Source organism: Onychomys torridus, chromosome 3, assembly GCF_903995425.1.
Source record: "Onychomys torridus chromosome 3, mOncTor1.1, whole genome shotgun sequence".
NCBI classification, from domain to species: Eukaryota; Metazoa; Chordata; class Mammalia; order Rodentia; family Cricetidae; genus Onychomys; species Onychomys torridus.
The window spans coordinates 155210961-155235112 of record NC_050445.1 but is presented as its reverse complement, the minus strand read 5'-3'; the positions used below and the strand labels follow the sequence as shown (position 1 = coordinate 155235112).

At 40.3% G+C, this 24152-nt stretch overlaps 1 protein-coding gene across 6 annotated transcripts in view; it reads left to right on the top strand.

Annotated features, from left to right (window-relative positions):
- Sox5 (SRY-box transcription factor 5) overlaps window positions 1-24152 on the top strand; it is a 627114-nt gene that overhangs the window by 330857 nt on the left and 272105 nt on the right. For all 6 annotated transcript variants that reach the window (XM_036181267.1, XM_036181271.1, XM_036181266.1 and 3 more), the window contains exon 3: window positions 3510-3720. In XM_036181267.1, the coding sequence (XP_036037160.1) occupies window positions 3510-3720 (211 nt within the window). The remainder of the gene's footprint in view (window positions 1-3509; window positions 3721-24152) is intronic.

Genomic DNA, 24152 nt, shown 5'->3' with positions numbered 1-24152 from the left:
TTTGTAGACAGCTTTAAAAACACAAACTAGCCATTATTTTTACTCTGATTAACTATATAGGAAAAAATATCATGCTGAGTTCACAGCATCGTTTAAATGTTAAAGTTCATTTTTAATTTCATTAGCTGCAAGGATGGACAGGATTTACAAATCTAGACTGTTTTAACCAATTTGAAAGCATTTTTCTCTTATAGAAAGTGAATGTATTAGAAAGAAATTCTTGTTTTCATAATTATTAGGAAGAAGACAGTCTATCTTGATCACATATTATAGAAAAGCAATTATTTATTTTTTGATAAAAAAGCACATTATTCCTAAGGTCAGATGCAAGGGTTCTGAAGCCCACTATGTTTTTTCATTATTCAATGTTCTTATTACCTCAGTAATTTCTCCCATCTGAGTACCTTAGTCTCTCTATTAACTGGAAATCATAATTAGTCTTGCTATAAAGATTAAATTTAGGCCTATAAGACTCTTTAAAATGCTTGATATAAGCTATTCAGTTATTATTATAGTCTAATAAATGGGATATAAATATAATGTTTTATACCACCATGTTTGAATTTAGTTCCCACATATAGAACCAAAACGTAAGTAAGAACAAAAGCTAAGGACGAAGTGCTGTTTGGATCTGTTGAATTATATTAGTACAGTTCTTTTTTCAAATGAAGTAATACTTTCTCATTATCCAAATTTACATTTAAATATTAGACACAGTATTTTCCTCCAAGTATTTATAGTGAAATGCTGTGTTTAGTAAGACTGAAATGTATTTTCACAAGGGTGCTTCAGCGAGGAGTCTATGTTGAGCACACCACTTCTTACTTTCTTGCTTGCAAAGGTAACAGGCAGAAGTCTGCTGAAGGATAACAGGAAAGACCTCCAAATGCGTGCAGAGATGTGGTCACTCTGGTGTCATTGTACAGTGGAGCCCACCTTGTAGTTGTGTGTGGTTGTCTGTAAGATCTTGAGATTTACTCTCACATTTTAGAGGTAGATTAGACTCAGATGGCTATTCTAGCCCCTTTGTTCTTCTGAAAGTCTAGTATCTGAGTTCCATCTGCCACCAAAGTGAAGAGAAACATGTATCCCTGTTTTAAATACAACGAAGACAGTCTGGGGAAGAAGCTGGGACCAAGACTTTCCTGACTGGAGACTCAGCCAGCTCTCCCCAATGAGATGTCCATCATGCAAATGAGCAATGGAGTTTCAGACTGAAACAGCTGCTAGCCACCCATTAAAGAGACCAGCAGTGCTGAGGCTAAAATGTCAGATGACAGGTGAAGTGGCAATAAGGTGGAGACCTTTGTTAGCAACGACGCTTGATGAGTTTTTTTTTTTTTTTTTTTTTTAAGTGTGTCCTGCTATGGCACCTGAATTTAGAACCCCGTGATACAGGTTAAACCATTCAAAACATCACCTTCCAGTGTGTAAGGTGTGGGAATGCAAAGTGTAGAAAGTGGGATCCTTTGCTTGGGAGTCATGTCTGATCTTTTATGTCAGATTGCATACTAGTGCAGGAGCCATCCTCTGTCAGGATGGTCTGCCATAGAAAGGCATGAGGTCCTCAGTCAGCTGCAGTGTTCTTGTTTCTAGAGCCATCCATGCTTTCATGTGAGAACCAGGTACACACAGGTGTACTTGGGGTGAAGCCTCACTTAAGGTGCGTTTACTTTGACCAGGGAGGGAAATGAAATGAAAAATCTTTGGTGAGCACTGAATTTAAGTGCTTTTTTGCTGCATTCTGTATTGTTGATGATGTGTACTGTGGGCTGTTCATGAGAAATATTCTTATTAGTTTGCTGAATGAAGTATTCAGTGCTCTGACTCAGAGGAGCCTGTGTGTGCTGTTTCTGTGAGTGCTTATATTTATGTACAGTTTTAAATAAATAACTCCAAAAGTAGGCATGCAGTTTCCCTCCAAGGGCTTGTAATTACTGCCTAATGTAGGCTGTATCCTAAGCCCAATAACATTAGAAACCAAACTGTATGTATACAATATTCACTGAAAGTATCAGAGGTGTATTCTGTGATAGTAAGAAAGGGAAGTTTCTTGGGATTAGGCTATTTGGGATTAGGATTGTAATTTAGAAGACTTTGCTAGCTTACATTTGCTCCTCCTCCTCCTCCTTCACTCCCCTCCCCTCTTCCTTTTCTCCTTGTGTTTTCTCCATGAGCCTCAGCCCATCCAACACACTGATATTTCTCCTACAGCTAATGTCCCTGTACTCACTGACATCTGTTTAAAATCATATTAACATACAATGATTTGGTTGATAATTAGTTTCATGGATTGAGATGACAAGATTTTAGCCAAGTAATTCAGTGTACTCAAGCTGGCCAATATTAGCCTTAATTTTAAAGAATGAGATATCAGTGTCAGTGTCTCTTGGTGCATTTTGGTAATCTGATATCAGCTCTCATACAGACAGTGAAGGCATTAACAAGCACAGAGTACGATCTTACATATTCCACTTGCTCACATTAGATCACATTTTAAAGGAGACCTTCCGTGCCCTACAAATGAGAAATGTAACCAGAGTGAAACTCACAAAGCTCTGATGACACAGTTTTGCTCAGGACAGTGCCCTGCTTTGTGAGAACTTAGAGGGCTGTGGACACCAGTGAGGACTCCCCGGAAAACCCTTAAGTAAGAAAACTGTCTATCATGCCAGCTACATGCTTTTGTAAAAAAATGCCTGGAGTATCTTTGTCACAAAATATACCCTGTAAGTTACAAATGTCACAAATTTGTGGTTGAAATTTGGGAGAGAAAAGACAAAAGAATACAAAAATAGAAAATTTTTGAATTAAGAAAGAATCTCTCATGGGCAGATAATTACAGAGAAGCAAACCTTCAGGGAACTGGTTAACAGGGCACTTGCTACTACAAGTGAAATGCAAGGGGCGGGGGCAGAAAGCAGGCTTCAAGCAGTGAGTCCTGTGAGGAAAGTTTCCACAGAAGTAGACACAGTCTTACAGTGTTCCTGCCCAGTGTGCACGTCTCCAGTGTGGTGGGGCTTTGCAAGACTGAGAGGGAGAGGACACCAAGAGAGACCCCACGCCATTTAGGGGACAATGAGGATGCTTCACCCAGCTGAGATGAAGACAAGGTACAGGTGTATATGATTGGTTTCAACATACCAGTGTCACAGGAAGTTGAATTCAATTGACAGCTCCATCTCATATTCACATTAATAGCTGAGACCTTTAGACAAAAGCCAGGATGGTGGGACTACACTGCCATCGAGTTTAAGAACTTGCCACCTCACTTTATGGCAAGGGGACTCCTATTTTGTTTTTGCCTGTAAAGCAATTAATTGCTGACTCACTCTTGAGCTGGCTTGCAACAGGAGACAAGTGTTTTAAAATTTTCTTTGCTCTTTGCTCTTACAAAGTGACAGGTCACATGCAGTGACTTGTCTGCAGAATAAGCCCCAGAGCTCCTTCTCCCCAAAGAAAGCTTACTGACTTTTAAACCACTCCCCCTTCTTTGCTTTCTTTTCTAGGAAGTCGATGGCAATAAAGTTATGTCTTCATTGGCCCCTTACAACTCATCTACCTCACCTCAGAAGGCAGAAGAAGGTGGGCGACAGAGCGGTGAGTCTGTGTCCAGCACAGCCCTGGGGACTCCTGAGCGGCGCAAGGGCAGCTTAGCGGATGTGGTGGACACCTTAAAGCAGAGGAAGATGGAAGAACTCATCAAGAATGAGCCGGAAGGTAAAGGCCGAGAAAGGAAACTGTGCCATGCCTTTCCTGCTTGAAGTAGTTTGATGTAGCTTCTAGTTCTGATGTTTGGTTTAGATTCTTAAATTGGACAAAGTAGAAACCTATGGCTGTGAAGATTATTCCTTTCTTTCTTTCCTTTTCTTTTCTTTCTTTCTTTCTTTCTTTCTTTCTTTCTTTCTTTCTTTCTCTCTCTCTCTCTTTCTTTCTTTCTCTCTCTCTTCCTTCCTTCCTTTCTTTCTTTCTTCTTTTCTTCCTTCCTTCCCTCCTTCCCTCTCTCCCTCCCTCCCTTCCTTCCCTCCCTCCCTCCCTCTCTATGTTTTTCTTCTCAGAGATACTAAGATTTTTTTTAAAATCCTAAATTCATATTGCAATGTGAGCCTTATTTTTATATATGGGTAAGTTAACTTGAGTGAAACTTAAAGATTCAAGAATAGAATGTCACAGCGTTGCCCAGAAGATCCACCTACTAGTCACGTATGTGTAGCCTGCACTGGACATCTCTAGTAAATTTTCCTCCTCAAGAACCATTTTAGAATTGTGTTACATGTGTAACCTTTAAACATCATTATATCTTCTCCCACCTTGATCTTAGGTCAACTCCTTATATAGACCATAAAAATGTGATTATAGTTACTTAGAAAAAACCCCACTCCCATTTATGGACTTTTTGAATTCTTTCTTTTAGGGTTCTAGCTGTGAAACTCTTTCATAGTTACTGATAGCAGCCTGAATTCAATATGCATATGTGCAAAGCAAATCAAGAAAAAAAACTTGCTAACCTGTCCAAGGTTAGATCCAGATGGTGACTTGTTCCAATTGAACTCTGGCAGAGTCCAGGGCATAGAAGCCACTCAGCACACAAGAGTGGCTCTCTTCATCAGCTGCAAGTCCCAAGTGAGCAAACAAGAAAACACAGTGGAGAGAAGATGTACTTTGATTATAATTCATGTCTGACATGCAATGTATGATAGCCAATACATTTTCAGGTCCCCTGGAGCATCATGGCAGAGTATATGGGAAGGTATTGCTTGACTTTATGAGAAACTGCTGAACTGCCTGCAAAGTGTCCATAAAATTTCCTTCTTGACATCATTAAAGGGAGACCCTGTTTGCTCATGTCCCCATCAGCCTTTGGCATGGCTGTGTCTGAAAATTTTTATTCATTCAAATGGCTATCTCATTGTTGGTTTACTCTGCAGCTCCCCAATCGCCATTGATGTTCAGATCTCTTCGTGCATGGATTTTACATCTCTGTGTCTTTAGGGAAGTGTCTTTTTAGTGCTTTTGCACATTTGCTGAGTCACTTTGAAACAGAGGAATTTCAAGAGATCTTTATATATTTTGGATACCAGTTTTGAATCAGAAATGTATTGACAAATCTTATCTCCCAGTCTGTAGTTAGTATTTTCATTCTTGGTATTTTCTTTTGCAGAAGAAAATGTTTAGTTTTAATGGCTTCCAGGTTATCATTTTGTTCAAGAATTATGCTTTTGATTTGTGTTTGTGATCTTGAAGAGCCTAAGATCTTTTACTTACACTATATCTGACACCTTTACTATAATTTTTGCATCACATATAGTTTAGACCTGGGAACCCCTTTGAGTTAATCTTTTAAAGGTTAGGTTCTATGTCTGCATCCTTTAATTTTTGTATAATCAGAATGTCTGGTTGTTCAGCAGCACTTACTAGAAGGTGATCCTCGTCCACTGCATGCCTTTGCTCTTTGCCAAGGTGGTTGATGAACTCTTGTGTGTTTGTTTCTGCCCTCTGGGTTATGATCCATCAGCTCATTAGACTGCCCTTTCTGTGACCCCGTGCTGTCTTAGTGGCCGGAGCTTGGCCAAGAGTCTTGCTTTGGGTAGTGTCATACTTCCAGTTTTCTTCCTTTTCTCTGGGATTTTACAGCTTAGTCTGAGCCTATCTTCTTTTTCCACAAACTCTAAAATCAGTTTGTGTAGATCCAAAGAATAATGTAGATTTGACTGAGAATGAATTATGTCTATAGATAACAGTATAAAGTAGCCATATCTTAAAAACATTGACTGTTCTCATTCATGAACACAAAATATCTCTCCCAGTTACTAAGGTCTTGGTTTTTACAATTTCCAGAGACATGTCTTAGGTATGTTTTACTAAATTTATGATTGTTTATCATCTTTTATATAAGAAGATCAATAAGCATAATCATGCTGTGGTTAATTTCAAATTTTAACTTCTAGCTCATAATATGTAGAAAGTCCATGTACTGTCCTTGGAACATATGACCTCAGAGTCAGTTCTAGCAGTTTTGGTTAACTGTTTGAGATTGTTTACATGGGCAAGTATTTCATTCACAAATTGGTAGTTTCATTTACTTTATCCCCCAATACAGATTTCATCATTTTTCTTTCTCCTTACATGTTAGAACTTCTAGTAGGATATTGATTAAGGGTGGGAAGAAGGCACACCACTGCTGTGTTCTTGATTCTAAGAGCCAGGCTTCTTGCCCTATCACAAAGTAGGTTGTTTACTGTAGGATTTCACAGAGGATGCCATCAGAATCTACTTTCCTCTTTTCCCTGGCTTCCCAAGGAGTTTACAATTTTATTTATTAATGCAATATATACTCAATCATTGGTTTTTAAATTCCCAAAGAGATTTTTCTAACAGTGAACCATCTAGCAAACTTGCAATAAATCCCACTGGGCCATGCTTTGTTCCTGTGATCTATTTTGATATTTGATTTACTCAGACTTTGTTGAGGATGTTTACATCCAGGACCATGAGGTTCATTAGTTCATAATTTTTAAATCTCTGATTTCGATACAGACTTCATAGAAGTTGGAAAATGTTTACCTAATGAATTAATTTACAGCTTTTAATATATTCTGAATGCAAGGATAAGGACTAAGGAGTTCCAGTGTGTTCTGTATATTCTATTCAAAAGATGTTTGAGGGGGTATCTTTAGATGATACTATTAAAGGAAATTTGGGGTATGATAGTGTCATTTCTTCACTGCATTGGGTTGATTAACAACAGATGCATGAACTCTTAACTTGGAAGTAGATGACAGGCCTAAACCTAATGAAAAAATCACTATGGGAAAGACAGCAGCAGAAGGATGTACCCACAGGTACTTGACAAAAGATACAGGGGGGTACTGGGCATTGTAGGAGCTGCTGAATTTCAAAGAGAAGCTCCTGGGGCAGTAGAGCAAAGATGGATGTTCATAACAGGAAGGGTTGGCTCAAGGAAACATCAGTACTGCATATGAAGGTTAGAAGGCTTTCCTTGCTGTATCTCTGTCAGTAATACACTTTAAACGACCTCTTCCTCTTAAAATACTTGAATGCTCAGGGAAAGTGGCATGTGTTATTAAATAAGATTATGAGAATGTAAGTTGAATAAGGCAAGAATTGAAAAGTCTGAGTTTGGGCTAGAGAGGTGGCTCAGTTGGTAACAGCATTTGCTGTGCCAATGTGGGAACCTACCATCTAGGACTCAACACTTCCCACAAGTCAAGTGTGGTCACATGTATTCATGTAACCCCAGTGCTGTAGGGGACATGGATAGATAATCCCAGGGGATTGGGCTACCAGCCTAGCTTTTGTCCCAAGGGAATTAGGATAGAGAGTGAGAGTCTAGTAGTGTCCTTTTTTGGCCTTTGTGCATGCTTAGGCAAGCAAACCTGTGTATTTGTGTATAGGCCATACTCACACATGCACCATACTTACACATACACACATATACATACTGACACTCTCCAGCTACACACATATATACATATACGCAGACTCCTTCCTCTTCTGTCTTGAGTTTCAGAAACAATCTCTGTATGACAGACCATGAAGAAGCTTTACACCCACACATGCAAGTTCCTAGAGCCTGCTTTGGATATCCAAAACCACAGACCCACTCTTATTGATAATTTCCCCTGGTAACAATATATATGCATTTTTAAATACTTCATTTGTTCTTTTGAGACATGGTCTCATATTGTGGTCTATGTTTGCCTAGGCTTAGTATGCAGCCTAGGCTGGCCTCAAATACATGATGGTCCTCCTGCCTCAGTCTCCTGAGTGCTGAGTCTACAAGCATGAGCCTCCATGCATCTTTCAAATATGCCCATTCAGAGCAGGGTGATGGTGGTGCATGCCTTTAACCCCAGCACTCAGGAGGCAAAGCCAGGTGAATCTCTGTGAGTTCAAGGCCAGCCTGGTCTATAAAATGAGTTTCATGACAGGCTCCAAAGCTACACAGAGAAACCCTGTCTCAAAGAACAAAAAAACAAACAAACAAAAAAGAATGCCCATTCAGTGACTGGTACAATTGACAGACTTATCAAGAAGTAATTTATATCCTAGTAAAACCATGCTTTTATTCAGGAAGAAATGATATAAATTTCAAAGAGAAAAGCATACAAAATTATATCTTAAGAGATTTGTATGTCTCCCAGCAACTTGAAATGCTGTTGGCCATCGAGACATCACTGATGAAAGGGTATTGGACATGTCTGAGACTGACCCCTCATACCTGTTCTCTCACCCATGCACAAGAGACCCATGATGGTGTGTAGAGCACACACATGTGAAGTGAGGCTCTCTTGTTACCTAGCATCAAAAAGATAAAAATTTAGTAATCAGTCTGAAGGGAAAAGTGTAAAATGTATTGGTTGGAAAAGTACAAGCTCTTGTTGAGGCCTCATGGAGAGAGAAGCCATGAGAAGGCATGAGGAGCAGAGAGGAAATGGAGCTGGGTGCTAAGTGCACAAATAGATGTTTGCTCTCCTCCAGATATTTGTCCATTGTTTTTCAAAGGCCATTAAAATGAGCAGCAGGTTGCAATGAAAATTTCATTAAGCCCAGTGAAATCATTATGAGAGGCCATGTTCACATCTTGGCTTCCTTTCCTGGGGTGGGGGTGGTGGAACAGATTTCATCAGAAAGACCACTTTATCTTCAGTCTCACCCTGCCAAGAAGAAGCCAACAGGGACGGGGACCCAAGAAAAGGAGGCCAAGGAGGTGACACTGGCAGTCAGGGATGAGAGGTAAATACGGGCAGAAGTTGCAACGTCACTTGTTTACTCTAGCCTTTGCTTCTCCCAAGTAATGAATTAAAATATTTTCAAATGTATTTTAGGAGAAAACCATAACAATCTACTGGGTTGTATTTCACTCTTTCAGAATTTGGGGCTCTCATTATGACAAAGATTTACTCATGTATATTCTTAATGTCCATTATTTTTAAATTCCTTATTTATTTATTTATTTATTTATTTATTTATTTATTTATTTATTTATTTATGTAGTGTGTGTGTGTGTGCCTGTGTGTGGTGTGGTGTGGTGTGGTGTGTGTGTGGACATATATACAGGTCTGAGCATGGACTGTATTGAGATCTGAAGACATTTGCAAAAGTGAAATTTTTCTTCAACCATACAGATTCCAGGGATTAAACTCAGGTCGTGACGCTTGGAGGCAGGTGCCTTTACCCACCAAGCCATCTTCTTGTTCTTCCTTTAACTTATATGTGCTGCTAAATTCATAGGAAACCCATATATTATCAATCAACCTTTCTATTGCAGTATTGTTGTTTGGTAGTAAGCTAGCCTCTCAGACATGGCACCATATATATAATATATGACAGGTGTCTATCACACGTGACTTAAAATGTCAAAGTTCATTGAAAACATTTGCCTAATCTTCATACCTGGGCTGTTGTGGGGAGCTGTCCCCCACACTCAACTCAACTCTATTATTACATTCTCTTACCACATAAAGAGATCCTGCTTTTTATTAGATTCAATGTAGATGCATTTGTTGCAGTTTTTCATTTCACAGACCTAAAAGCGGGGGGGGGGGCAGCAGATAATATTATTAAGAATGATTGTAATTCACTGTAATAAATAACCAGATTTCTCCAAAAAGATTTAATAAGCAAGGCCACTAAAAACAGCCTACATATATTTACTCACAGAATTGTATTTCTTTTCTGGCATTCTACTTAAGAGTACTCTGGGGAAATGTGGGGGTGGGGGATGGCCCCCAACAGGCTGTGTGTATAGCCCTACTAGAATCAGTAAGGACACATGTAAGTAACACACATGGCCTCAGCCATTAGACTCATTTTCTCTCATATTTGGAGGAGAAATCTGATGATTAAAGATATTCTAGTGCCATTTCCAAAGCTGGCGCTGCCCTTGGTCTAGAATTTACAGCCTCATACACAGCTTACCAAGTTTTCACAGTAGCTTATTTCCTCCTACACTTTAGCACACATAACTCCATATTCCTCTGAAATATTAAAAAATGAAATTGTAGTCAATAGTTTCTCACTAAAATAAATGTTGCTTCTAAAGTGATCAGACTCCCAGAAAGTGTTAAGGGCACACTTACCACATTGTAGACTGTTTGACCTAGCCATTAAAAAAGAAGAAGATAAATGAGAAAACCTTGAGACTCTAATAAAAATCACTGTAGAAAATGTCTGGCAACAAAATAATTGTGCAGTAATAGAATTACAGGTGTAACACTGTAAAGGCAAACATGTTTTTGTTAGACTTCCATGTCACAGAGTTTGCCTGGGTCTCACAGGAAGTGGGAGTTAGAGATGAGTCTGAGTCTCACAGGAAGTGGGAGTTAGAGATGAGTCTGAATCTCACAGGAAGTGGGAGTTAGAGATGAGCCTGGGTCTCACAGGAAGTGGGAGTTAGAGCTGGGCCTGAGTCTCACAGGAAGTGGGAGTTAGAGATGAGCCTGGGTCTCACAGGAAGTGGGAGTTAGAGTTGGGTCTGAATCTCACAGGAAGTGGGGTTAGAAATGAGCCTGAGTCTCATAGGAAGTTGGTATTAGGGTTGGGCCTGGGTCTCACAGGAAGTAGGAGTTAGAGCTACCTTTCCATTTACTCTGTTCCAATGCAGCACTGTATCATAGGCCAATTATTTAATTTTATTCCAATATTGTGCTCACTAAAGTTGTGGTAATCATACTGGATTTTCAAAATGCTTGGTGAAAACCATGCATACTCCCTTTCAGTGCTCTCCCTATTGCTGACACAGAAGAGATTTTCCAAAGCACATGACCTCCTGTTAGTGCTGGGCAAGTTCTTCATGCATTCCTCACAGAGCTCTGCAGTTTAGATGGCAGATGGTTCAGCTGGTAAAGGCACTAAGTGTACCCACCTCAGTTCTTTCCCTGGGACCCAAATGGTAGAGAGGACCGATTCCTGTAAGTTGTCCTTGGACCTCCATATACACACCATGATCTCACTGCCTCTCCACATACACACTAAAATAAACGTAAAACAAAATTTTAAACACCAAAGTTAACAATGTCCTTACTTAAAGCAATAATTTAGTAAATTGACCCTGCTCTTATTGTATGGGGGATCCTGAATTAAAACAGAAGGACTGTCTTCACACACTCCTTGACAGTGAATACAAAAACACACACTGATGTACTGCACCCTTGCTCTTCCTGCCACAACTCCCCACTCTCCAAGCCACACATACTGTCTTTCCAATGTGCATTCTCCCAGCTCTCTGCGTTTTAATACTACGGTACTTAAAATATCTGTATGTGTGCCCATGTGTCCATATGAGTGTGGGAACACATTTGCTACCATATGCACATGGAAGTCAGAAGCTACCTTTTACCTTGGGACTGGGTCTCTTGTTTTTGCCTCTGCATACACCAGGCTAGCTGGCTTCTAAAGGTCTGGGGATTTTCCTCTCCCTACCTCACAAGGGCTGGGCTTGCAGACTTGTGCCTGGCTTTCCCTGAGTTGCCTGGATCCAAAGGCAGTTGCTCAAGCTTATACAGCAAGTGCTTTATCCTCTGAGCTGTGTCTCCAGCCCCACTGCTGGGCCTGAAATACCACTCTCTGTCTTGATTATCTACCTCATGAATTTTCTTTATAAATATTTTTGGTTAGTTTATAAAGTAATGGGTCTCATTCTGACAATTTCATGTTGCTCCCCATGTTGCCCCCAACTCTGTCCCCCATGTTGCCCTCTGACTATGTCCCCCCGGACTCTGCCCCCCATGCTGTTCCCCAACTTCCCTCGCTCCCAGCTCTTACCACATCTTCATCAGTTATTTGTTTGTTGCCGTCTATGTCTCCTGTCTTCACAGTGGTGTGTAATCATTCCATGCTGTTGGAATGAATCCTCACTTCTAGCAGAGAGCAGAGGAGACATGGTCAGCCCCTGTGCATCCTAGCTCTGGGTGGCAGCCTATTGACTGGGGTTTTCTTATGCCTTTATCACACTGTCCTAAAATTTGATTCTTTTCATTTCTCTTTTTCATGTATTTTGTGTTCTTCCTTCATCTGTAGCCTACCCAGACACATACTTTCTTCATGCCAGGGTCTCCCTGTCTCTTCTGCCTTCTTCTTCTCAAATGCATTTCTTACCATTATGGGGGTCTTTGAGATCAGCTTAGTTCCTTCCATGACTCAGAGACCCAGGACACAGCACTAAGATATGCACGCTATGTATGTCTCACATCAGTGAGACTTGAAATTACCTGCTTCCCTTAGGAAATGTGTTAACAAGCCATAGATTGTAGCTCTGCCTTGTTGCTGACCTAAAGCAAGAACCAAATTGCATTGATCTATGAACATTGTTTCTGGAATTTAAAGCTATGATGTGTTTCTTCATTTATCCATTGGTTTTGTTTATGTAGTGCTGGGATTGAACCTGGAGCCTTGTGTGTGCATCATGAGTCCCTATCCCTGAAGTACAACCCATGCTTTAGGACTTTTCACACTTTCCACTTTCTATGGTTCTGGGACTCCACCTGAATCTCTCCAGGGCAGCAAAGCTTTCAAACTCATGAATTTCTTCAGAGACTTTATCAAACATGACAATTATAAACAAAAGGACAGAAAGTTATATGTATTTACCCATATTTAGAGATAATATGTTTTATTAAGGGTCTTGGTGAAGCCATTATTCGGATTGGGTAACTACACTGAACACTTGGGACTAAATCAATGGCATATACATATATATGTATCTGTATGCATGTGTGTGCATGTGTGTATGCCTGTGTGCATGTGTGTGTGCATGTGCACACTAGTGTGTATGTGTATGTGTTGTCTAGTTTCTGTACCATTTAGGGGGATACTTTACAAACATTTAGTAATATTCTACAATGCACTTTTATCTATCTTTCACTCTTGAATCTTGCCACTCTGTATGCGTGAATGTTTAATCTTAAATAAGGCTTACCTAAAACAAGGCCTGCACTGCATCATGATTTCCTGGGGAAATGTGTACTTGGCTTCCTTTCCTAAGATGATTGTTAATGCTTCTGCCCTTTGCTACAGTGCCGACTGTACTCTTCCCCTCAGGTGACTGAAGGGAACCGATGAGGTAATGCGACCACAGTACTCCGTAAATTGTAGTCTGCCTGGAAAAGCACCAGCTGTCTGCCTCACTCTCATATTTCAGCTCATTAAGGACTCTCACTCCTCAGGTACACTGGCAACACATTTTGCAGTGTTCCTTTTCCAGGATCCCTTGAGGGGGGCGTGGTTTAGATCTAGAATCAATAACACCAACAGCAAATGAGAAGCTAGCTAACTCATAAATAGGTCATAACTTACATAATTTTTATATTTTCACTAAAATAAATATGTGGTTAGCCTGTTTCCTATGTGAAGAATGGCTTCACAATGAGAAAGACAACTTGTCCAAATTAATAACGGGTAGTGTCATGAATTCAGACCTGTGTAAAATTAGGAGGGGCTGTGTAATATTCCATTTATGGGTTTCTTGTATTTACACTGTGCACTAAAAATAAATATTAAAACCCAAAGATTTATAGTTGTCTAAAATTTTACCATTCTCTCATATTCATTTGTCCCGTCTTTTGTTAATCTTTCTTTGCATTCTTTATGTGTCCTAGAACACACCCAAGTGTATGTGTGCACGTGCCTCCCTCTCTCAGGTCTGACACACCCAAGTGTATGTGTGCACGTGCCTCCCTCTCTCAGGTCTGACACACTCAAGTGTATGTGTGCATGTGCTGTGCCTTCCTCTCTCAGGTCTGACACACTCAAGTGTATGTGTGCATGTGCCGTGCCTCCCTCTCTCAGGTCTGACACACTCAAGTGTATGTGTGCATGTGCCGTGCCTTCCTCTCTCAGGTCTGCCCTGTGCTTGTTTTTATTTAGTGTTTGTATTTCTCTGTCTCCAGAACTGTTTTGCCTTAATGAGCATGCTCATTCAGTATGAGAAGCTGTGGGTTTTGACAGTCTTGTTTGTGGCACTGATGTACATTACTGAAAGATCTCTCCTGAATTCCCCAGAAAATCCTTGCTTCTGATCTTATAGGCCCCAAGAACACAGCATTTTCTCCAAGTCCTATCATGTTGCTTTATGGAAAGCAGCTTTGTGCTCTTCTGCATAGGATTCACAGACAATTCTCCTTTTGTGAGAACTGCTAAAACTAGGCACTGAGCTTGGAAAAGTCTAGTTCATGAATCAACCTCCCCACATCTCCAGCCTCTTCCCTGAGCTATCCTGAGAATCACCCACAAACCAGGGTGGAGACAGGCAAGTTTTCTTTCACTCCATCCCCATGCAGCATAGGCCTGTGTCTGAGATGGCAACAAAATTCACCACTAACAGAATTGGATTGGAGATTATGTTTATCTCTAGTTTTTGTTTGTTTGTTTGACTTTTAATGAACCAAAACTAATGTACAGACAGTCATAACACAGGCCTCTTTAAACACTTGGAAATATATATGGATTTTACTATATGGTATGTCTTTTATATATTTGTACCTGTCTTGAACCCAATCCACTGTACTGGATGGCACCATCTACAGCACTTGTAGAATTTTCCAGAAAAAGTATGTATCACTTCAGTGTCCCTTTCTCATTGTAAATGTATTGGTATATACAACTATAAATCCTCAACTAGATGTGAAGCCCCCTTCCTCCAGGTTACTGTTGAGTTTAGAGTTGCTGAAGTAGGCATTCCATGCAATTCAGTTTCGTTGGTAGCATGCTCCAGCACCAAAGCAATCATTCTCATTCTGTAAAGATAGCCCCAAGCATGTGGCATTTGGCCCTGTGAACATGGCCAGAGGCTTTGCATGTGCAACACTGGAGTGTGCAGAGTAATTAACTGTGCCTCTTCTTAGCACTCCTGTGTCTGCTGTGGAGCGTCCCTTTAGAAATTAAATCAAGCCTCATTGTTTTACTGGAGACGTGGAGACAGTGACGCAGAGTCACCCTTAACCCAGCAGCTTCCTAGGTGTGACTCTCTGGGGAAATCAACTGAGACTTCAATCTCCAGTCCAAGGGTTCCACAGCATCCCTCTCCCTGTGCAGAGAACGGGCACTCTGAAACTCAGTCTTGGTTTTAGCTCTGCATTTGATGAGGCGGAGAGAGAAGATGAGCACATCAGGGGAAAGCCTGAAGATACTTTAATTGGCAGAAGTTTGAGGTGCGTTTGTCTCCTTGCCCACTGTCCCTTTGACAAAGAACATCCTGAAGAGGCTTTGTCAGTGCGGTTCCCATGAAGGACAAACAAGGGGACTTTTCAATGGATCTCTTTAAAGTTTTGTTCCTCACGTTCCAGCTGCTGTCAGGGCCTATGCCTCCTGCACTGTAGCTCTGTGTTCAACTGTGCCGTCTGTCACTCGGAAATGTCTCTCTTCTTGTCGAGCAAGCTAGACTCTAACCCAGGGGCACCACTTCTCAAAGGCACCCTGATATGGAAATCAACACTCATAAATTGATGATAAGGGAAGAGCTTGTTTTTCAGAGGTTGAGATGAGATGATGCCCTTACACGCTGAAGAGTCTAGTCTATTCTTCCAGGAAGGAATGTTTGCACATTAGCAGACAGCCATGTTTGAAGCCTTGAAGGAAAGCTGGTTCACAACCCCCACCTTTTCAAGCACTACCCATCATGGTCGTTCAGCCTGGTCTGTTTGAGTTCATTAAGTGTTATCGAAAATTTATTTGTATTTACCCAAAAGACCTTCAGGTTTGGATCATGGAGGCTCAGGGATTGTTTGTGGGAATCCTCTCTACATGGTAGAGCCTGAGCTGCAAACCAGGTTGTGGGTAGAGAAACCCATTTGAGTGGCATGGCTTCTATCCTTATGGCCAATTAGAACTTACCTTTTGGCTAATAAAATGTAGCTACTTTTAGGAGTGTCCTTAATCTTCTATATCCCTTTGTACATAATCAAGCTAGCATTGTGTTTTAAGTTGGATATTTGTGTCTTAATATAAAAAGACCAGGACATTGGTTATAAAATAATGATTCCTGCTTAAACGTGAGTGTGTGTGTGTGTGTGTGTGTGTGTGTGTGTGTGTGTGTGTGTTGTACACTGAAGGGACAGCATAGGCTAGACCCAGCAATTCTTTACCCAGATAATTCCAATTTTTTTAAAGATACCTCTTTTTTTTTCAGTTCTTAACTAAATCTGCCAGTTCCAGACCTTCCCATTCAATGCACAGAGCTCCAAGTAGGAGACCTGCTGACCTGACTACATATTTATAAATAATCACAAGGGGAACACAGCAGCCCTTCTTGCTGATCATATATCATGGCTTTTGGGGATATCACTTATTCAAGAGTGAAGAGCTAGCCACCTGTTTCTGAGGCCTCTCTTCCCTCACAAGGAAGGTCCCAGCCCCAGCTGAATAGTAACGCTCTAATCTGGGCAGCCTACAAGCATCTTTGTGAAGCTGACTCCAGCCTGGCTGAGGAGTTTGTGTGTTTGCGTGCCCATGTGTGTTTTCCACTCCCTGTCCCCAAGGCACTTGTCACAACCATGCATATTAAAATTAATCAGACCTCCCAGGCCTGTGTGGCTGTGTATTTAACACGGAGAAGTGGATATCAAGCATTTGCCCTAATTAAATAGGCCTGCTTAGCTTTGTTCTAGTGGATGTTGGGTCTTTTTTTTCTAATAGGACTCTCTCATGAAGAAGGCACGGACAGCACTGGAGGCAGTGGAGAGCGCCACTCAGAGCTGCCTCTGCCACCTGCTCCCAGAGTCCTGAGACCTCAAGGACTCCCCCAAGCACCTTGAACGCTGCCCTTGATGTTAAGGAGAAATATGGCCAGCAATGTAAGGGAGCATAGAAGCTGGGCCCAAACAGAAGGAGCATATGACCTGGACACTTTGCTTTGATTAAGATGGCCCATGTCACTGCTGTTGGAGTTGGAGACCAGCTTGTGCTCTGCACTCCTGAGTTTGTCCTACAAACTTTGGGAGCCAAAGGGAAAGTTACATTGAAATACGAGATGTCTTAAATTTGAAAGGCAGCTCTTGTTCACCTAACTTTTTTACTTAATTCTTTCCCAAGTCAAAAGAAACTACTCTTGATGCAAGAGTGGCATCGGTATTGATCCAGATGGGTTTGGGTCCACCTTGATATATATATATAAAATTGGAGACATTTTATACTTTAGATAATAATTGCAGAAAATCTATAATATCTCAATTTGATATTAATTATGTGCATAAATATGTGAAACAATTGGAAAAGCAATGTAATAAACAGGTCCATGTTAAACAATTTGGGGATATAGTAAATTTCCATATAACTACTTTTGCTAAAAGATTTCTCTGGAATAGAATTTATTTTTTCCTTAGCAAATACAAATGGTCACAGTATTAAAGACAAAGAAACACCTTAACCACTGCCTTCCAACTTCCCCCTGCTCCCTCCCATCGAGCTGCGACACATCAGGACCCTTGGAGCCATAGCCCATACCCTGTCTTACATGTTGGCATGTGACTAGTGTGGGGCCTGTCTCTATGGTGCTGAGCAGCTGACAACCATCTGGTACCTGACAGCCTCCTCACCACTCCCTCCTCACTTGGGCTGCTGTGGTTATTTATCAACACAATGCAGACTCTTCCGTGTGGGTGTGTGGGAAATAGAAAGACACATCAAGGCCCTGAACAAGTAAATACATCTTTCATTATTTCTTTTGTTTGGTGTGTTTACCGTGTGCTATTCTTGGCCAGCAGAAGTTGTTTGACAGTTCTGAGGAAGGGTGAGGAGCCTTTTCTTGAACTTTCTCCTTTTGTTTTGTCTTTGTGGAGAGAGTTGCCATGTGCTATTTTCTTTTCAGTGGCACTCTATGTAAAATCTCTCTGACATTGTCCCTGCTATTGGTGCGACAAATGCAGGAGATGATTGAATCATTGACTTGTTCATCCTTCTAACTGAAATGGACGCTTAGAAGGTAGAACTCCAAAATAGGACACGAAAATTTGTCATCAGGAGTGAATAACAAGACAGTACACAAATGATGTTTTCCTATCCCCTTCCAAGAAGCTCCAGACGCCTGTGGATTTATGTTAGCATTGCTGAGATCCTGAGCCCTCACTTTTTTAATTCTGGGTTCAGTCTTCTCCTGCACATTAATATGACATCAGGGTAGAGCCTTACACAAAGCGTAATTGTGGAAGGTGTCTATGGAAAGGTGTGCCAGTACTAGGCGTCTGTTGACTGTAGCAGGACATCTCTCTGATGTTTAGTGTGTTAATGGTTTAACAGTGATGGTATTCATGGCCTGTCAACATCCATGCTTTGAGAAATGATGCTGTACTTGTAAAGACTTACCTGAAAGCTTCCTTTCACTTATTTGTTTTCAGCACAGTGTAAGGGAGGTGTGTGCTCTGCCAGCTAGCTGCAGTCCCCAGGCCTCAGATAGGTTTATCCACCCCTAGCTATGGCAAAGCGTTGAAAGCAAAGCCCCTGGCAGTGATCCGAATGCACTCGTCCCCCCACTGGAGTTCTGCTTTCTTCCTGTGGATTTCTGTTGGATGCCATTGTTTCAGTTTACACACCTTGCTGCCCAAATATGTCAAGGGTCCCATCTCAGTAGAGAAATGCATCTCGCTGGGAGGCTGGGCACGCTGAGACAAGGAAAGTATAACCAGGAGATGTCAGTTCTCAACATGAATATGGTGGCTATCCAAGTTTCAGGAAAACAAAGAAATATCCAATTCTGAGTTATTATGGTAGGACATGGCCATGTCTGTCCATGTTTGACTCCAGGTTACCTGATTTTGGTCATCTTTACTGAGCATGCTGCCACCCCTTGGCCTCCCCTTAGCTCCTCATAGCCCATCAGAGTGATTAGGGATACACATCCCAAGTGAGTAGTCAGCAAAATTGTGCCATTGGAGCCCAGCTCTTCCACTCAAAGATTCATAGTAAGGGATTATACATGATGTTAATGAAGTAGGAGTGGTGGTTCATAGAGGCTTAGTTTTGTCCCGTCAGGACTTTTCTCCTTTTCTTCATAAACTAAGCATATATAAATAAACATATTTACCAGTTTTAAGATCTGTTACATTATAAAGAGAAGTCTACATTGTGTCTTTACAAAGTATCTGTGATTCTGAACAGTGAGAAATGTTGTCTGTTTGATGTTGTTGAAGACTCAAAGTCCCAGAGATACTGTCTTCCTTTCAATCTTTGCTCCCTGTGTTTTTATATTTCGTATTTATACTTATGAGAAATACTCTTGCCAATCCAGACTGCTTCAGTTTTTCTCAGTGAATTAATATATATGCATAGACAAACAATATATATGTATAATAATAATAATAATAATAATAATAATAATAATAATACTGTTACTATAGATTTAAGGATAACCTATTCCATACTGAATTTCTTTTTTCTTTTTTAACATTTCTTTATTTTACAGGGGTGGGGGAATACCACAATATATATGTAGGGGCCACAGGACTGACTATTTAAGAGTAGATTCCTCCTACCATATGGGTCCCGTGGATTGAACTCAGGTCATCAGGCTTGAAGGCAATTGTCTTACCCTGCCCAGCCATTTGCCAGCCCCCTCCTGATGAATCTCTGCAATCTTTGCCTACATTGATTTTTGCTCAAGCAAGTACAGAATAGGAATTCACACTCACATTCTGTATTTTACTTTTTCCATTGCCTTTGAATTCTTTTGGCATCCTCTGTATATTCTTTTGTACGTCCCAATGTGGACTCAGTACCTCTTTTTCTATAGTTTAACCTTAATTCTTTGATCCCTCACTTACAGCCTTTCATCTTGACACCAAGCACATATGGTGGTCTTCATATATGGTGGTTATTATATGGATTAATGAGGAGACAGAAATGAAATACACAGCCCTTGTTCTCAACCTGATTAAGACTTTTCAGAGAGAGACCAAGAACTTCAGATCCTTGGGAAAAGGGTATACAAGGAGGAGGCACAGGGGCTCTGTACAGAAGGTGAAGTCCTTACACCTATGACTGATCATATAGTTACTATTTGACCAGATTGCATCTGTGATTAGTAATCACACACCAGCAGACATATTTTTTTCATCTTTGGAGGTGGAATGAATGGTTCCTATGACTACTTCAGCTGACTGTTCCAGCCAGTTTTCTTTGAGTGTTTACACAAAAGTGACTGCAGTATCCATTGGACTTGTCTCCCCATAACATGGCTTGCTCTAATAGCTTCATGTCCCATCTAGTTTGGGTGTTCTAGGGCAATTGATTTCTGCTTCTCATCAACTGCCTGAAGAAAGTTTACAGCTGAAAAGAAAAAACAAATTTCTTCATTTTGGCGCACCAACAAATAAGCTGAAGGTGTAGTGTTTTATTTTCTGTTATGCGACCACCTCTTGTTTTCCTCACTGTGACTATAGAGGATAGAGTATATTGTCATTGAATTCTTGTTTAAAACCATGTATTTGGAGTGTTGAAACAGATTGGGATGAGAATAAGTAACACCTCAACTAAAGCTTATTCAGGGACTAATAGTTTATAGCTTTATATCATTTATTGATCCAATATAAACATATGAATATACAGCAATAATTGAAAGTGTCTACTATGTAACTATAACCTCAATTTTAACAAATACTTCTTTAATTCTGACATACATACAGATAGGACAAATAATGTATTTATTCTGACATGCTCAGATCTCAGGCTGCCTGTCAATAACATGTAGTCCATTTGTGTACAGTCTGCTGAAGACAAGACTGTGGGAGAGCAGGCTGAAGCATATGGTGGTCCTTAACACTTAACACTTAGATGGTCCTAAATACTTAATATTTCCTCAGGAATTAGGAGTGTAAACCTCAGTTAGTGTGGGGTATGGTACTTATGCTATCCTGCACATTTTATCTCCCAGAGCTTAAGTGGATGTGGTAACCTGAAGCTGAAATGAGCTCTCTTCCTGCCCAGCTCTTCAACCTGATGAGGTCACTTCCTGTCTATGTTTCCAGCCTGTTGAGCTCACTTCCTATTTAACTTTCTAGCCTGGTAAACTCACTTCCTGTCTATGTCTCCAGCCTGGTGAGTTCACTTCCTATTTAACTTTCTAGCCTGGTGAACTCACTTCCTGTCTATGTCTCCAGCCTGGTGAGTTCACTTCCTGTCTAGTCTCTTGCCTGGTGAGTTCACTTACTTCTAGTTCTTCAAGCTTGTAAGCACACTTCCTCTGTAACTTCTCAACTAATCACACTTCCTGTGTCTCCAGGAATCTGTCTCCAGCCTACTGTGCTCACTTCCTGTCTGAGTCTCTAGCTTTGTTTCCCATGTCCCAGCACTCCCCACCTCCCTTTGCACACCCCTTGCTCTAACAAGTCTTCATTTCTGTTTCTTACCCAAACTGCCATGCTTTTCTTTGCTTATAAATTGTTAAGTTGCAGTGATTTTCCTTTAACTTACAACTGGCTGATAACTGTTGACCCTTGATATTTAGTTAATATTTCAACCCTACCAGCAGTTTTCTAAACCCCTGTCCTTCTTTCTTAAGAAATCTTGTGTCTTTCTTCCCAATTAGATTATGACCCCTTAGAGCATGTCTAGCACATAGGGAAGCCCAGTGGAATCTGTGAGCAGAGAGTAGTTTTTACAGCTTCCATTTGATTCCTGGAAAATCAAAAGATTATTTTGTGATACATAAATAACATGAAGCAGTCATTCTGTGTCTATAAAGTTTCATTAGTCTCTATTCATGTTCATTTTTTACATATATATATTTATGTATTACAAGGCTGATAGAGTTGAACAGTATAATTTTCAGGTCCTGAATATTTGTCATCTTTCTCTCTGTCTGGCATGTCTTCCTACAGCTGTCCCAGAGAATGGGAATGTAGATATGGTCCAACCTACTAAACAGTGTTCCTAGCACAGTGACTGTAGATTGAACAACTTAATTCAACAGCAGGTTGGTTCTTTTCTGACTCAAGGCCATCCACCCATAGTGATCTACTTAGGATAAAATACCAAGTCCCAAGGCTTGGGTACTGGTGTTTGCTTTATTATTGTACGTATAACCTTAGGTAGGTATTTCATTTTCCTTCATCTGCACATAAAATAATGGCAATCAATAGTTTTTATACTACTGTTCGATTATTTTTCATGGTACTAGGTAAGGAAATTTCCTTTCATACCAAAGAGGGAGTGAGTCAAAAGAAAGCATTTTGTTCAAGTCAGAATTCATTGGCCAAGCAGTGAGTTTGTTGGGACTCAAAGGAACACAGGTGAAAGTTCATTTGCCACAGCATCATTGAAAAGCCACACTCCAGCTGCATCACTGAGACTGAGGTCATCCTTCAGCCACCTGTATCCTCTAGCATCCTCCCTAAAGTATGTAAGTCCCAGGCTGGCCTAGTACACATGGTATCCAGGTGAGGAGATGGTTCCTTCTTCCCATGAGAAGATGGTAACAGCTCCATTATCATTGTACACACCATTCCTTTGCTTACTTCCTGTCTATGACAACAGTAAAAGTATTCTGAAGGTCACCATTGCACTTAGGTGGTTAGAATCATGACTGATCCAAATTAAATAGCCTTGTCACACAAGGTCTTTCTAGTCGCTAAATTCTAGATGTTACAACATCTTAAGTTAACACACACACACACACACACACACAGAGAGAGAGAGAGAGAGAGAGAGAGAGAGAGAGAGAGAGAGAGAGGAGATTGGAGGTTAGTTTGGTACTCTTATACATACTGTAATACCTGAATTTTGGAATAAAGACAAAAGGATTCCTAATTCCAGCCCAGAATTTGTGTCAATTTTGATGAAATAAACTCAAGAAAACTTGAATAAATGCCATTTTAGTCTCTATACTTCAGGCTTTGGGGGCCCCTAGCTTTCTCCAGACATCTCTCTGAGTACCCATACTGGCATCTCTGTGCACAGAGGAAATTACTATTTATTCTAACTACTTTGTTTTGAGTTCTTTCCCTGGTCAGCTGACTACCTGAACATGCATGAAGGAAAAAGACCAGTTTTAGTGAGATGAGAACATGTTACACGTGAACAATTTTTTTAATCCCAGAAGCCTACATGTCAGGGAAAAATCAATGTTATTTTACTACTTTATGCTTTCTCTTTTTCCCTTTCACTCAAAGCACATTTGACAAGGATTAATGTCTCTGTTCAGAGATTCAAATGCTGAAAAGCATCTGCAATTGTCCTTTTATTATATAAAAATAAATTTTAATGTACTTCTACCCTCATTTAGATTTTTTATTCCACTTGAAAAGACATTATAGCTTACATACCAAAATTAATCTTGTCATTTTAAAGAAAAGAATTGTCCATATCATGCTGCATTTACTATATTTCAACCCAATTCAATGTTAAAAAGTATTATTAGCTCTCTCTCTCTCTCTCTTTCTCTTTCTCTCTCTCTCTATATATATATAATATTATAATATATATATTATCTCCCTCTCTCTCTCTATGTGTATATATATATATTCATAAGACATATATGTTTCAATGATAATTTAGCAATTATCTCTCAAGTTATAATATGCAAGGAGATTATTTTATTAATTGCTTCAGATGCCGACTAAACCATATCTCAATTCAAGAATTACTTATTCCCTTAAGAAGAATCAGCAAAGCCTCTTTCCATAGAGAAATGGTAAATACATTTAGAATGGCAATTTTAAGTGTGTAGTTTGTATCTAAAACCAGACAGACCTAAGCACCCTGTACTTGATAAAAGTAGATTGTACTCGAAGAGAAAACTGTAGCTGATATGCTCCCACTGAACACCCTTCTGTCTGAATATTTCTTCTCTGCATTTCCTGAAACTGGCTAATAGACACACATGTGGTCCTCCAGGCCTGGTTTGCAGGGAGGACAGTAAACTGATGGGCCCACGCCCTTCTTCCCCCAGTCTTCTCTGAGTGTCCCTGCACTCTCCAGAGCTGAGACAGATGGCTGCTGGTTGAGTTGTGTGCGTGGGAGAAGGGATTTCCACATGTGATTCTTACCATTTGGCAGTAATTAGTTTGTTGTATAAATTAACATTAACTGAACCATTCTTGAGGAATTGTTTGTAATTATCTTCTTTGAGCCTTTGAGTTGTGTAAAGAAATAAAAAGCAGGAAAGAAACCACTTCTTATTTGATAAAAGTTGAAGGGTCTATCAT